The 12,442-nt window shown below is 39.1% G+C and overlaps 1 protein-coding gene across 11 annotated transcripts in view; it reads left to right on the forward strand.

Moving 5' to 3' along the window:
* LOC122551601 (formin-like protein 2) overlaps positions 1-12,442 on the forward strand; it is a 269,634-nt gene that overhangs the window by 251,264 nt on the left and 5,928 nt on the right. For all 11 annotated transcript variants that reach the window (XR_006312144.2, XR_006312145.2, XR_006312146.2 and 8 more), the window contains 6 exons: positions 1,704-1,784; positions 1,923-2,052; positions 3,050-3,213; positions 7,733-7,834; positions 8,572-8,670; positions 11,688-11,811. Coding sequence is in view for 8 of the 11 variants with exons in the window: in XM_043693750.2 (XP_043549685.2) it covers positions 1,704-1,784; positions 1,923-2,052; positions 3,050-3,213; positions 7,733-7,834; positions 8,572-8,670; positions 11,688-11,811 (700 nt within the window). In the remaining 3 variants the exon portion in view is untranslated. The remainder of the gene's footprint in view (positions 1-1,703; positions 1,785-1,922; positions 2,053-3,049; positions 3,214-7,732; positions 7,835-8,571; positions 8,671-11,687; positions 11,812-12,442) is intronic.

The following is a 12,442-nucleotide window of genomic DNA, read 5'->3' on the forward strand; positions in this document are numbered from 1 at the left end:
CATCATTCATATTCTTGTAGGACTGCTTACCAACCCTTTGCGTGAGCCACTGGCACTTCTCACACTCTGTTCTACTCCCAGGCTCGATGGGTTAGCTTCTTCATATCATCCCATGAGAATTGGATGGACACTGTCTTCTTCCAGACAGAGAACCTGGGAGCCAACATTTTTATCTTAGCCTATTATTCTGGGCTCTTGGAGCCAATCACCACAGAGTCCTTGAAAGCTCCTGACTTACAATGAGGTAAAAACAATGACTGCAGATGCTGGAAACCAGATTCTGGATTAGTGGTGCTGGAAGAGCACAGCAGTTCAGGCAGCATCCAAGGAGCAGCGAAATCGACGTTTCGGGCAAAAGCCCTTCATCAGGAATAAAGGCAGAGAGCCTGAATCGTGGAGGCTCTCTGCCTTTATTCCTGATGAAGGGCTTTTGCCCGAAACGTTGATTTCACTGCTCTTTGGATGCTGCCTGAACTGCTGTGCTCTTCCAGCATCACTAATCCAGAACCTGACTTACAATGAGCCAGGCGATGTTCAACAGACCTTTCTATGTAGTGGGAATGGGAAGGTTAGTGAGAACTTCTGGCTGACTTATCTATGTGTGATTCTCCAACTAACTCAGGCAACATCTTTCTTACTTAGATAGTGAGCATGTAATCATGTCCCACCAGGTGTTGGTGAATATAATGATATATTCAACACCACAGTTTCACTTTAAATATCTCGGCCACAGTCATTTCTGGTTACAAAGCATTCCTACTGGACTTGAAATATTAACCCTCTTTCTTTCTCTGCAGATGCTGCCACAGCTGCTCTCTTTCTCCAGCAATTTCTGTTTTTACTTCAGATCTCTAGCATGGCAGCATTTTTCTTTAATATTAGATGTTCCCAAAGCCACTTCCCCTCCACTTCTTCAGTAAAGAACTTACAAGTAGCTACCGATCATTAGCCTTTGCATAAAACAAACTATTCCGTAAGGAGCGTTTGTGCAAGATTTAAAAGCATATGGTCACTTTTAACGTCATTCCACCTTTGTAGCTGAACATCCGTGCCCGCCAAGGCCAGACCACTCAGGAAAGTTATGCGGGCTCGTGTAATAATATATATTAAAAGACTTGCCTTTAAGTACGTTTTAGATGTATTCAACAAGCTGTCAGAGTTTATATTGACTCAAAATTTTCACAGCTAACATAAGTTTTGCCACTGTCAACTATTTCACTGATTCTCATCCCCACTTTCGAAGTTGGAACTTCTGCTAACTCGCATGAACAATGTCAAGAGAAATTCACTAGTGATGGCGTAGGAGTGCCAGTAGTCACCAAGTGACAGAGTGATTGATTTGTATTTCGTTGGAAGTGAATTTAAATCCTACATTGAGGCAGTGCTAAAATCACTATTATATCTTACATAATTAAGAAGGAAGTTTCAGCATCTGAAAATATCCTGTGTTAAAAGATTGGATGAATTTGGACAGGTAAGGCCAATAACAATAGTGTAGCAGCTGTGAAGTTAGTGTTAAAATTCTGAAACATTAATATAAACCTGTTTGTCATGACCTGAATATAGAATGGTGGTTATTGCCAGGTGTACAGAAATGTTAATTCTTCACAATAATATCACCAGCAAGTCATTGCAATAAATCAAAGTTTCCTACTTGTCCAGATCTGTCAGATTGGTAACTTAATTCTTCTGTCCTTCTGTAGATAATATTGGCTCTAGGCAACTACATGAACAGCAGTAAGAGGGGAGCAGTATATGGATTTAAACTGCAGAGTTTAGACCTGGTAAGAGACTTATATTATAAATTAATAATTATAAAACTTAAAGATGAAAATGTTTTCAAACTTTAATGGCTTGTAATATTAATCAATATATTAAATGATTTAAGCATAATTATTTCATTTATTATTTTCTTTTGGCAGCTTTTAGACACAAAGTCAACAGATCGCAAACAGACCTTGTTACATTACATTGCAAATGTTATCAAGGAGAAGTATCCTGATGTATCCCTCTTCTACAATGAGCTCCACTATGTGGAGAAAGCAGCTGCAGGTACTGAGGAATGTTTCTGTTAAATTATGTGTTCTCTTGCTTTCTACAGATGTGTAGGTAGTAAAATGAATTGTTCCCAGATCTTCACCAACAGAGGTTTTGAACTAGCCTTTTGAATGTGCAAAAGAGAAGACAGAGCTAGCTATATCCTGACAGTTGGATTCTTTTTTTTTTGTCCTTTCCTTTCCTTAGGAAGGAATTTGTTTGGCCATTGCTTCATTTTGATCACAAGATCATTCGCTGCCTGGGAAGACATGGAAATTTACATTGTGTCTCTTGCATTATAACACAATGACAGCCCCAAAAATAGACAATATTGTATAAGTCAGAATATTGCAATTCTTAATATTGAAGACGAATTGTATTGTTGTGACATAAAGAGACAAAAAAAAACGGCAGGTGCTGGAATCCAAGGTAGACAAGCAGGAGGCTGGAAGAACACCGCAAGCCAGGCAGCATCTGGAAGTGGAGAAGTCAACATTTTGGATGTAACCCTTCTTCAGGACTGGAATCCTGAAGATGTGTTACACCCAAAACATTGACTTCTCCACCTCCTGATGCTTGCTGTGACATAGAGATGGCATGCTTATTGCATGACAAGGAAATATTCTTGAAGTCAGTTTTCTTGTTGATTTTACAAACTTCTTTTCTCCAAGTGCATTTCAGATTTTTTTTAGAATGAACAAGAAGACAAAAATTAGACCTAAAAGAGATAAGGTTAAATTTGGAGGAAAATCATTTAAAAATCTTTTCACTTGGAATTTTGTCAAAAAAATTTGTTTTGAGAAAGCTTATTTTTTTGTTGGTAGGGAAAATGGACTAATATCTTGGATGTTCCACAAAATTTTGAAGTTATTTTTATTTGTAGCTTTAAGTGATATTGATCCAAGCATCATCATTTGTAACCAAAATATATTTATCAACATTTGATTCAATGAATAACATTTTGAGCCATTGTTGCAGTGTTGATTCTGTCTCATTTTGGTGTTTTAACTAGTGTCCCTTGAGAATGTCTTACTGGATGTTAAAGAGCTCCAAAGAGGCATGGACCTCACAAAGCGAGAGTATACGATGCATGAGCATAACGTTGTGCTAAAAGAATTTCTTAATGCCAATGAAGGAAAACTGAAAAAATTGCAGGAGGATGCAAAAATATCACAGGCAAGAATTTTTTACTATAGTTATCTTCACTTTTGATGGTCAAAGCATAAAAGTGTGAGCCATTAACAGTTCAACTTTCTGATGCCTGATGACAAAGTTGTGTGATAAAATATCCTGTGCTGCCTCGAGTACCCACTTAAGCTGAAACGTTTTAATAACTCTTATACAATATTAATCTAAATATTATCTTTTATACAGTGTGGATCTAATCCTGTTTTCCTTAATTTGAATAAAACTGGAGTTCAACTCAGAAAAATCCTTCTCTCCATTCAATGATGGCATTTGAGTCTCATAATCATGAACATTAATGTGCAACACCCAGCACGTCAGTCCCATTAACTTTTTGTGATATGATTTATTGCTCTCAATGCCACTCACTGAACGTCTTTGCGTACTTGTCATGTTGCCAGTATCTTTTCCTGTTGTTATCTCTAATATTTCCCAGTGAGGAGCTACTGCCTAGGAATTTGTAAGGTTATAGCACCTAGTTCTTCATCCATTGATTTAAATGATTGAAAATCAAGGGCTGCCGTTTCATTTCCAGACTGTGCTATCCGAAAATGGCCATTTGAGGAATAAGCCCAAACATCACTTTCAAAGAATTTAGTCATCTAACAGCAACAGTGATTGTAACAGTAGCAAAATAAAGGATTGCTACAAAGTTAAGCTGTCTTATACAATAGGTACTAAAGCTCAGAATGGCAACTTTTACTCTTGCCTAAAGCAATCCTGGTACAGGTAACAGTGCACTATCGCTATTGCCACCTCATTAGCCATGGGTGGATTGAGATTCCAGCTTTTTTTACCCAGAGCGTTATTGTTTTATTGTCCCATGTTAATGATCTCTTGTAATTGGGATGATAGCTAACATGGCAACCACTTAATGGACAAAGTGGAATCTTGTCCCTTTACCTGCTGAAGCAGCATCTTCTTTCACCTCACTAACCACACTAGAGACAAGACTTCTGTTACCTCTGCAAGATTAAGCCCCTATTTAAGTTACTCAAGTCCCTAACTAAGGTTAAGTTATGAGGAAAGACTATACAAATTAGGCTTGTTTTCTCTCGAGGTGATGTGATCAAAGTGTTCAAGATGTTACCATGAAATGACAGTTTACCTTTATCTAACCTATTTCCACTGGTTGGGAATTCTAGAACTAGAGCACACTGCTCTGGAACAGTCTGGCGTAACTTCCAGGTAATTTTGGGAAGTACTTTCACACACACACACGGTGACAGAGGTTTGGAACTCTCTTCCACAAACGGCAGTGGATAAAGATCAGTTGTTAATTTTAACTCTGAGATAGTTTTTTTTTCTAAGCAAAGGGAATAAGACCAAAGGAAGGTATATGGAGTTATACCACAGATCAGCCATGATCTCATTGAATGGTGGAACAGGCTCAAGGGGCTGAATGGCTTCCTCCTGTCCCTATGTACTTTTCAAGCTGCTCCATCTCACATTATTTCTGTGGTATACTCAGCATCATAAGATAAGAGTGACTGCTCTTGACATCAAGGCAACATTTCAATAGATGTGGTATCAAGTTTTTCTCAAAAGCTACAGTCATTTGGGAACAATCTCCACTGGGTGTTTTGGTAAGGGGGGGGGGGAGCTGCTAGTTGGAGTCATAGTCATAAATAATAAAAGTGAATATGACCGTGGTTGTTGGAAGTCAATCATCTTAGTCCCAGACATCTCTGCAGATGTTCCTCAGTATAGTGTCCTTGTCCCAACTTTCTTCAGTTGCTTCATCAATGACCTTCCATCCCAGAAGTAAGGATGTGCACAATGTTCAATACTATTTATAGTTCCTCAGATACTGAAGCAGTTTGTTTCCATGTGCAACAATACCTGAGCAACATCCAAGCTTGGGCTGATAATTTGGAAGTAACATTCACACTATATAAGTGGGAAACTAACCATTGCTCATGACATGCGCTGACATTACTACAGGTGAATCCCCATTATCAACAACTTGGGAATTACCACTGATCAGAAACTGAGCTGGACTAGCCATATAAATACTGTGGCTACAAGAGATGTTCAGAGGCTGGAATTCAATGGTGAGTAACTCACCTGTCTCCCCAGTGACTGTCCACCACAAACAAAATACAAGTCATGGGTGTGCTGGCATACTGTCCACTTGCTTGGATAGGTATAACAGTCTACATGATTAAATCCTCTCTGTCACTTTCAATGTTCATTCCATTCACCTCTGCAGGGAGGCAGCAGGGTGTACCATCTGTACAATGCACCACAGGAACATCCCAAGACTCTTCCAACACACCACCACCTTGTGAAATCTTCCACCACCAGAAAGGACCATACACAGCACATGGACACCAGCACTTTCAACTTCACTGAGTGATATACCATCCTGACTTAGAACTGTATCTACATTCCTGGATCAAAATGCTAGAACACCCTCCTGACAGCACTGGGTGTGCCTACACCCAGTTTCAATGAAATGTTTTTAACTGGCTACCACTGACTGCACAGGAAGGCACTTAAAGCAGTAGCTCAAACACACCCTTGCCTTGAAACCGTAATCTCTTTTATAAACACCAGATGGCTCTGTGCAATGAAGGGTACCTCTATTTAGATAAGGTTTTGTTTCATGCGATTAACTGTATCCAAGTAACCTGGAGACGATTCATGGTTATTGTCTTTTAACACAGTTCCTGTTGCAATGTTTAAAAAGGAGAGAGAGCTCATTGCTTGTGTAACCTTATTTATAAGATGGATTTAAATCTAGATGGTTTGTACTTATTAATTCTGGAAATATTTTCAATAAATGTGGAAAAATCAGTCATTAGGGCGGCACGGTGGCTCAGTGGTTAGCACTGTGGCCTCACAGCATCAGGGTCCCAGGTTCGATTCCAGCTTCGGGCGACTCTCTGTGTGGAGTTTGCACATTCTCCCCGTGTCTGCATGGGTTTCCTCCAGGTTCTCCGGTTTCCTCCCACAATCCAAAGATGTGCCGGTCAGATGAATTGGCCATACTAAATTGCTTAATAGTGTTAGGTGCATTAGTCAGAGGGAAAAGGGTTTGGGTGGGTTACTCTTCAGAGGGTCGGAGTGGACTGGTTGGGCCAAAGGGCCTGTTTCCACACTGTAGGTAATGTAATATAAAATATTTCGAAACTGCATCAGGCTGAACCACCATCTGCTTAAAAATGGTCTTCTGTAGTGTTTGCTTACTAAAGATGCGTTTAGGATGAACTGACTGCTGTAATTTTACAAGGTAGATTTATTTGATCTACCTTAAGAAAGATGGTAAAAACAATCACCATAGTTATGTGTGTTTTTTTTTTAAAAACAATTAATGCAGAATTCGATGAATTAGGGAAGTATTGGCATTGTTAAATTTTCACTGCCATCTGTAGAAGATTTGCGCGTATCTGCGTTATATTTGAGGTTTGAAGTTAAACATTTTGGGGATCTGGGAAATGCATACAAATAAACCAAATGCAACAAAACTATGTAAGAGTGGCTTTAAGGGCAGTTTGCATTCAGATAAATAATGATTTTTTTTTCATTTATGTAGTGCATTTCATCATATAATCAGTCCCACTGTTTATTTAATAAACGGCTTGAAGTGTCACCAGTGATCAGAGGTAGACAAAAAATGGCAAACAATTCATACAGATTGAAGTCCAACAAACCAATAAGATAAATGACAATGAACTGGTTTAAGGGTGTTCGAGCAAAAAATGCTGGTCAGCAGAATACAAAAACTTTTCTGACAATTGAATAATGTTACAGAATCCTAAAGATCAAGTTGAAAGAATAGATGAGCCTTTGGGTTATAATTCCATCTGAAAATTCTGACAATGCAGAATTCTTTGAGTATTCCACTGGAGTTCCGAATCTCTGATCTTCTGAATTGGAGACACAATTACTACTACGGAGCCAAGGCTGACATCTTAAATTGAGAAATGCATCAAAATGTGAAGAAAATAATAAATAACATCCCTAATTTATGTTACATAATTAAACTAAAAGGATAATGTTTCTAAAGTAATTCTGATATGAACAGAGATTTTGTATTCATTTTACACTACTGCTTGAAGTGTATAGTTTCTTTTATATAACATATATGTGATCATGACAAAATGTTAGCTTTAATGGAACGGTTTTGTTGTAGATTCTTAGCTTATTTTCCATTTTTATTCCAATCTCTCTACTTCAGATTATTTGAGATGTATTTCTCTGCATGTACAAAAACAAAACTCAGATGGTTTAGATTGGCAGTTGTCTAACATATTTAGCTTGGAGGTTTTAAACTTAGAACACATTGCTTCCATTCACTGTCTATAATTCTGCAGTAAAAGATAACTACATATCTGTACTTTAAAAATTCTTCAGGTGAAGTAAATGGGATTAAATGTTTGAATTATTAAATTGGATATATCAATAAAACACCATTCATACTTAAATATTTTAACTTTATTCACTATGCACTTTTAGAAGTTTTGCTATTTTAGTTCTAATGTTTCACGTTTTATGTTATATACAGGATGCCTTTGATGAGGTGGTTAAATACTTCGGCGAGAATACAAAGACAACCCCTCCTTCAGTCTTCTTCCCTGTAATTGTGAGATTTGTGAAGTCATACAGGGTAAGAGCGTTTCATGCGTTCACCATCCCAAAGAATCCTGCAAGAATTTTAATGAATTGTGGATATGACACTAACATGTTTGTTGTTAAATGATTGCAATCATACTTTCAAACGCATTGTGCCAGTTTTCTAACATTACCGTTTTAACAGTGCTGTGTTTTTATCAATCCTTCCTAGTTTACAGTGAAGGTGATAAAAAGTTATGAATTGATTACCTTCAATATAGGTGGTAAAGATTCTGAGGTGGCGTGTCTCAAATAGACCTTAGGGTAAATTAAATCATCTTACTGTCCAACAAAAAAAGCTCCACAAAGAGGTGGAGTTGCATCATAATATCCCAAATGTAGTAAAGAACATGTTTTAATTTTTGTTGATTTCCTGGGCCACTTTGTAATTCTTAATTTGTATATAAACGAGTTATAAGGCTAGGAAATCTGAGGGCAAATACTTTAAAGTCAAAATCATCTAATCTAACAATGTAATTTAAACTGGAGCATTGATCTTACTGTGAAATGGTATTTATTTACTCTGGGTAGCAAGCAGTGGGGCTGGTGACAGGAGAGAGCAAAATCAACATTTCCAGTTCAAAGATTTCAATAACGCTACTCTGTGGCCAGGGACTATTCAAGGCTGTGAATATCGTAACTACTCAGTCACCCTGTTAGCTGGCGATTAAGATGTGATTGTAGGGAGCAAGATGAAAAAATAGAAATCAACCTGTGGATCTTTTTTAATAGCAAGCTGATCAGGACAATGAGCTACGGAAGAAACAGGAGCAGGCACTTTTGAATAAAATCCTTGAACAGGAAAGCGCGTTGGAACAACAGGATGATAAGGTAAAGTCATGTTGGCTGAGGCCATGATTCACAATTTGCCCTTATTGCATCATGGACTGAGGACATCTCTGACCGGGCCAAAATTTGTTACCTTTTCCTTAATGTCCTTGGTGATGGTGGTGGTGCTCCTTCTGATTGAATCGCAGCAGTCATGTGGTGTATGAACACACACAATGCTGTTAGAAAGGGGGTTCCTGGATTCTGATACAGTGACTGGGAAGGAATAGTGATCTATTTCAAAGTCAAGATAGTATGTAACTTGGAATGGAGCTGGCAAGAGGCCTGTTGTCCTTATCCCCTCAGGTGACAGAGGTCACAAGGTTTGGGAAGTGCTGTTAAAAGAACTTTGAGATGCTCCGTGTGTCTTGGATAATACAGACACTGTTGCCACCCCTACTGGTAGTGGAGGGAGTGAATGTTTAAGGTGTTTGATGGTGTGTCAGTCAAGCACTACTTTGTCTTTGATGGTATAGAGCTTTTTGAGTGCTGTTGAGATGCACTCACCTCAGTAAGTAGATTATTCCATTGCACCTCTTGCTCCTGTCCGATGGATAATGAAAAAGGTGTACTAAGTCAGAGGAAGAATCATTCACTCCAGTGTATCTCACCTCTAACTTGTTCATATAGCATTGGTATACATATGGCAGGTGCAGTTGACCTCCCTCCCTCCCTGTCCTGCCTTCCCCACTCCCACCTGAGAGTATCTGTTGGAAGATTTGACGATCATAACACTGTCTCAATGAAAAATAATAGTGGATGGACTAAGTTGTTGGCAGTGGTTATGCCCGCAGTGGTTATGCCTGTCGTGTCAGGCACGTCACTGAAGTAGATGAAGGTGGTTCCCTGAGGAACTCCAGCAATGTTGTACTGCGGCTGAGATGACTGACCTCCAAAATGACAGCCATCTTCCTTTGTGCTCGGTATGCTTCCACCCACCTAAGAGATCTGTTGTATATCTATCCTAATTAGGATGGTGTCTGAGCTGTGCAACACGAGATAGTATCCTAAATGTGAAAACAGGATTTTGTCTCAACAAGGACAGTCACTTTTACTAACACTTGTATTGACAGATGCATCTGCGACTGGTAGATTGATGAGAATTAGGTCAAGTGGATTTATTAGGAGAAAGTGAGGACTGCAATGGTTCAGACCAGAGTTGAAAAGTGTGGTGCTGGAAAAACACGGCAGGCCAGGAAGCATCCGAGGAGCAGGAGAATTGACGTTTCGGGCATAAGCCCTTCTTCAGGAATCATGATTCCTGAAGAAGGGCTTATGCCCAAAACGTCGATTCTCCTGCTCCTCGGATGCTGCCTGGCCTGCTGTGTTTTTCCAGCACCACACTTTTCAACTCAAGTGGATTTACCCCTTATGTTGGTTCTCTGACCACCTATTGCAGGTCCAGTCTGGCAGCTTTGTCCACGAAGATGTGGTCAGCATGGTGAAGGATGGTTGCCATTTTTGGGACTACCAGAGTATATTTTCTGCTTTGGTGCTTTAGAAATGCTGCTCACCAGAGAGGAGAACTGATTGATCAGCTGAGAGAGAGTAGAAGATAATCAGTAGGTAGTTTCTTCGCAATCTGTGATCTGGTGCTGTGAGACATCATGGAATCAGGTATTGAAAATGGCTAAAGGACTGTGAAAGCTAAACAAAACTCAACAAAAATTCAACACAACTTGTTCCATCAAAATAATCTGTCTTTATTAGCAAAGAAACTGCATGCACTGTGGCTGAACTTGGAAACGAGAGTGAGCTGACCTGAGTTCTGAGTCTCCTCCACAAGTTCACACTTACAGAGAGAAAAGCAGGAATCTTTATACTTAAAACTTATCAAATCTATCAATAGCTATTACTGGAGGTTAGTCATCCATTAAACCAGTACATTGAATTATCTATGGTCTGTTATTACTTCCAAGGTTTATCATATTGACTTCCCAAACCTTGTGGCACACACGTTACCTCATAATCTCGTCCTTGTTGGGGGCTCAGAGGATTAGTGGAATGTCCTTCTTTAGGCTTAGTCAGTATCCCAGAATTTATGTGGAGCCAGCTAATCAAACACTGCCCAGCTCTGCTGAGGCTAAAGAATTTATGTGGACTTAGCTTACGTGAAGTCCGGCTGAAGTTAGCAATGCTTTGACCTTTGCTAACTTGTGTTACATCCTGGGATTGGCTAGTTTTCCTATCATGCAACTATCGTTCATACAATTCCACAGTGAGGATTTCAAGGCATCTGCCTTCTGATTGTGTACCACCTTTTGGTGATAGAACAGATCATACTGAGTCATTGTCATACAGCCCAGAAGAGACCTTTCAGCACATTTAGTCTGTATCAAGCTTTTTACGCTAATATATGCAGGAATGGTGACAAAGCAGTTGGAGGCATTGACTGTAAATTATGATTCTTTAAGACTGTGTCCAACTGCTTTTCAAAGTTTGTGTTTCAAAGACCCCACTGTTAGTGCCAAGGAACTTAGTGACTGAATATAATATTATTTTCTTCATATCCAAGATCCAGGTTGATAACAGGCCACCCTAGTTAACATTCTGGTGTAAAGGAATGGCTTGTAAAGCCATTTTCCGAAGTTACTTAAGAGAGAAGCACATTGCTGTGCATCTGGATTCCCGTATAGTGCAGTGTAAAGATAAGGATGGCAGATTTTCTTTGCTAGATTTCCTTACCTAAACATTTGCATACGAGATGAATCTTTATTACAGTCTGGTAGATCATGGTCATTTTTAATGATACTTGTTTTTGAATTCTATTTAGTTAATAAACTGAATTAAGTTTTCCAGTTCTTCTGATGTGATGTAATCTTATGCCTCTGGATCATTAATCTAGGTCTCTAGATTACTGTTCAAGCAGCATAGGCTATTCTGCTAGTCCGTTTATTAATGTTAAACTTACAAATTCATGTAATATACTGGAAAATCTAGTATATTAGTAAAAGTAGTGGAAACGTCACCCCCATTTTTATGTAGTTTGTTTCTAATACTGTTGTTTAATTAAATTTCAGTCCCCGTCGCATAAAACCAAGAGACAACAGCAGGAGTTAATTGCAGAGCTGAGAAGGAAACAAGTTAGAGAGCACAGACAGGTCTATGAAGGAAAAGATGGTGCCATTGAGGATATCATTACAGGTAAGGAGAGTCAATCTCGCCATCAAAAATGAGACCAAACTTTACCGAAACTTTTGATTCTCCTCCGTGTTCCTGTGCAAGCAAATACAAGCCCATCTACAGTGATGCAAAACGTAGAAACATAAATTTTCCAGCAAAGAGTACCTGATATCTGCACTTCAGGAAAACATGGTAAATGGCATTATTGTCTTGTGTGTTCGTTTTCCCTTTCTATCCCCATGACTACTTGCCTATCTTGTATCATCCAGGAGGGCAGGATGATCCTAGCCAGTAGCATTCTCACAATTTGCCAGTGACCCATTTTATTTTGACAGTGGGAGGTATCCTTAATGGTAAACGGAGTAAAATTTATATAAGGAAATCATTTCTCGTGATCAAGAAGTGTTGCACGTTCTGGCCCACATCAAGCTGGATGAATGATGGACAAGACTGTATACCTTTGTGTCTGATAGAAATGAGTACACAGCAGACCTAAAACACTTCAATTGGGGTAGGAAGTAACTGATCCAGTGCCAGGACTTCACTAACAGTGTTTGATGCTAGCAGTCAGGAGTCCCCTCCAGGACAATTCTTCAACGATGATTTCATTCCTGTAGTTCCACAGTGATACTAGGAGAAAGTGAAGTCTGCA

The sequence above is a fragment of the Chiloscyllium plagiosum genome, unplaced genomic scaffold (assembly GCF_037043375.1).
Source record: "Chiloscyllium plagiosum isolate Xiang-an unplaced genomic scaffold, Cpla_swu_hap1 HiC_scaffold_7, whole genome shotgun sequence".
Lineage (NCBI taxonomy): Eukaryota > Metazoa > Chordata > Chondrichthyes > Orectolobiformes > Hemiscylliidae > Chiloscyllium > Chiloscyllium plagiosum.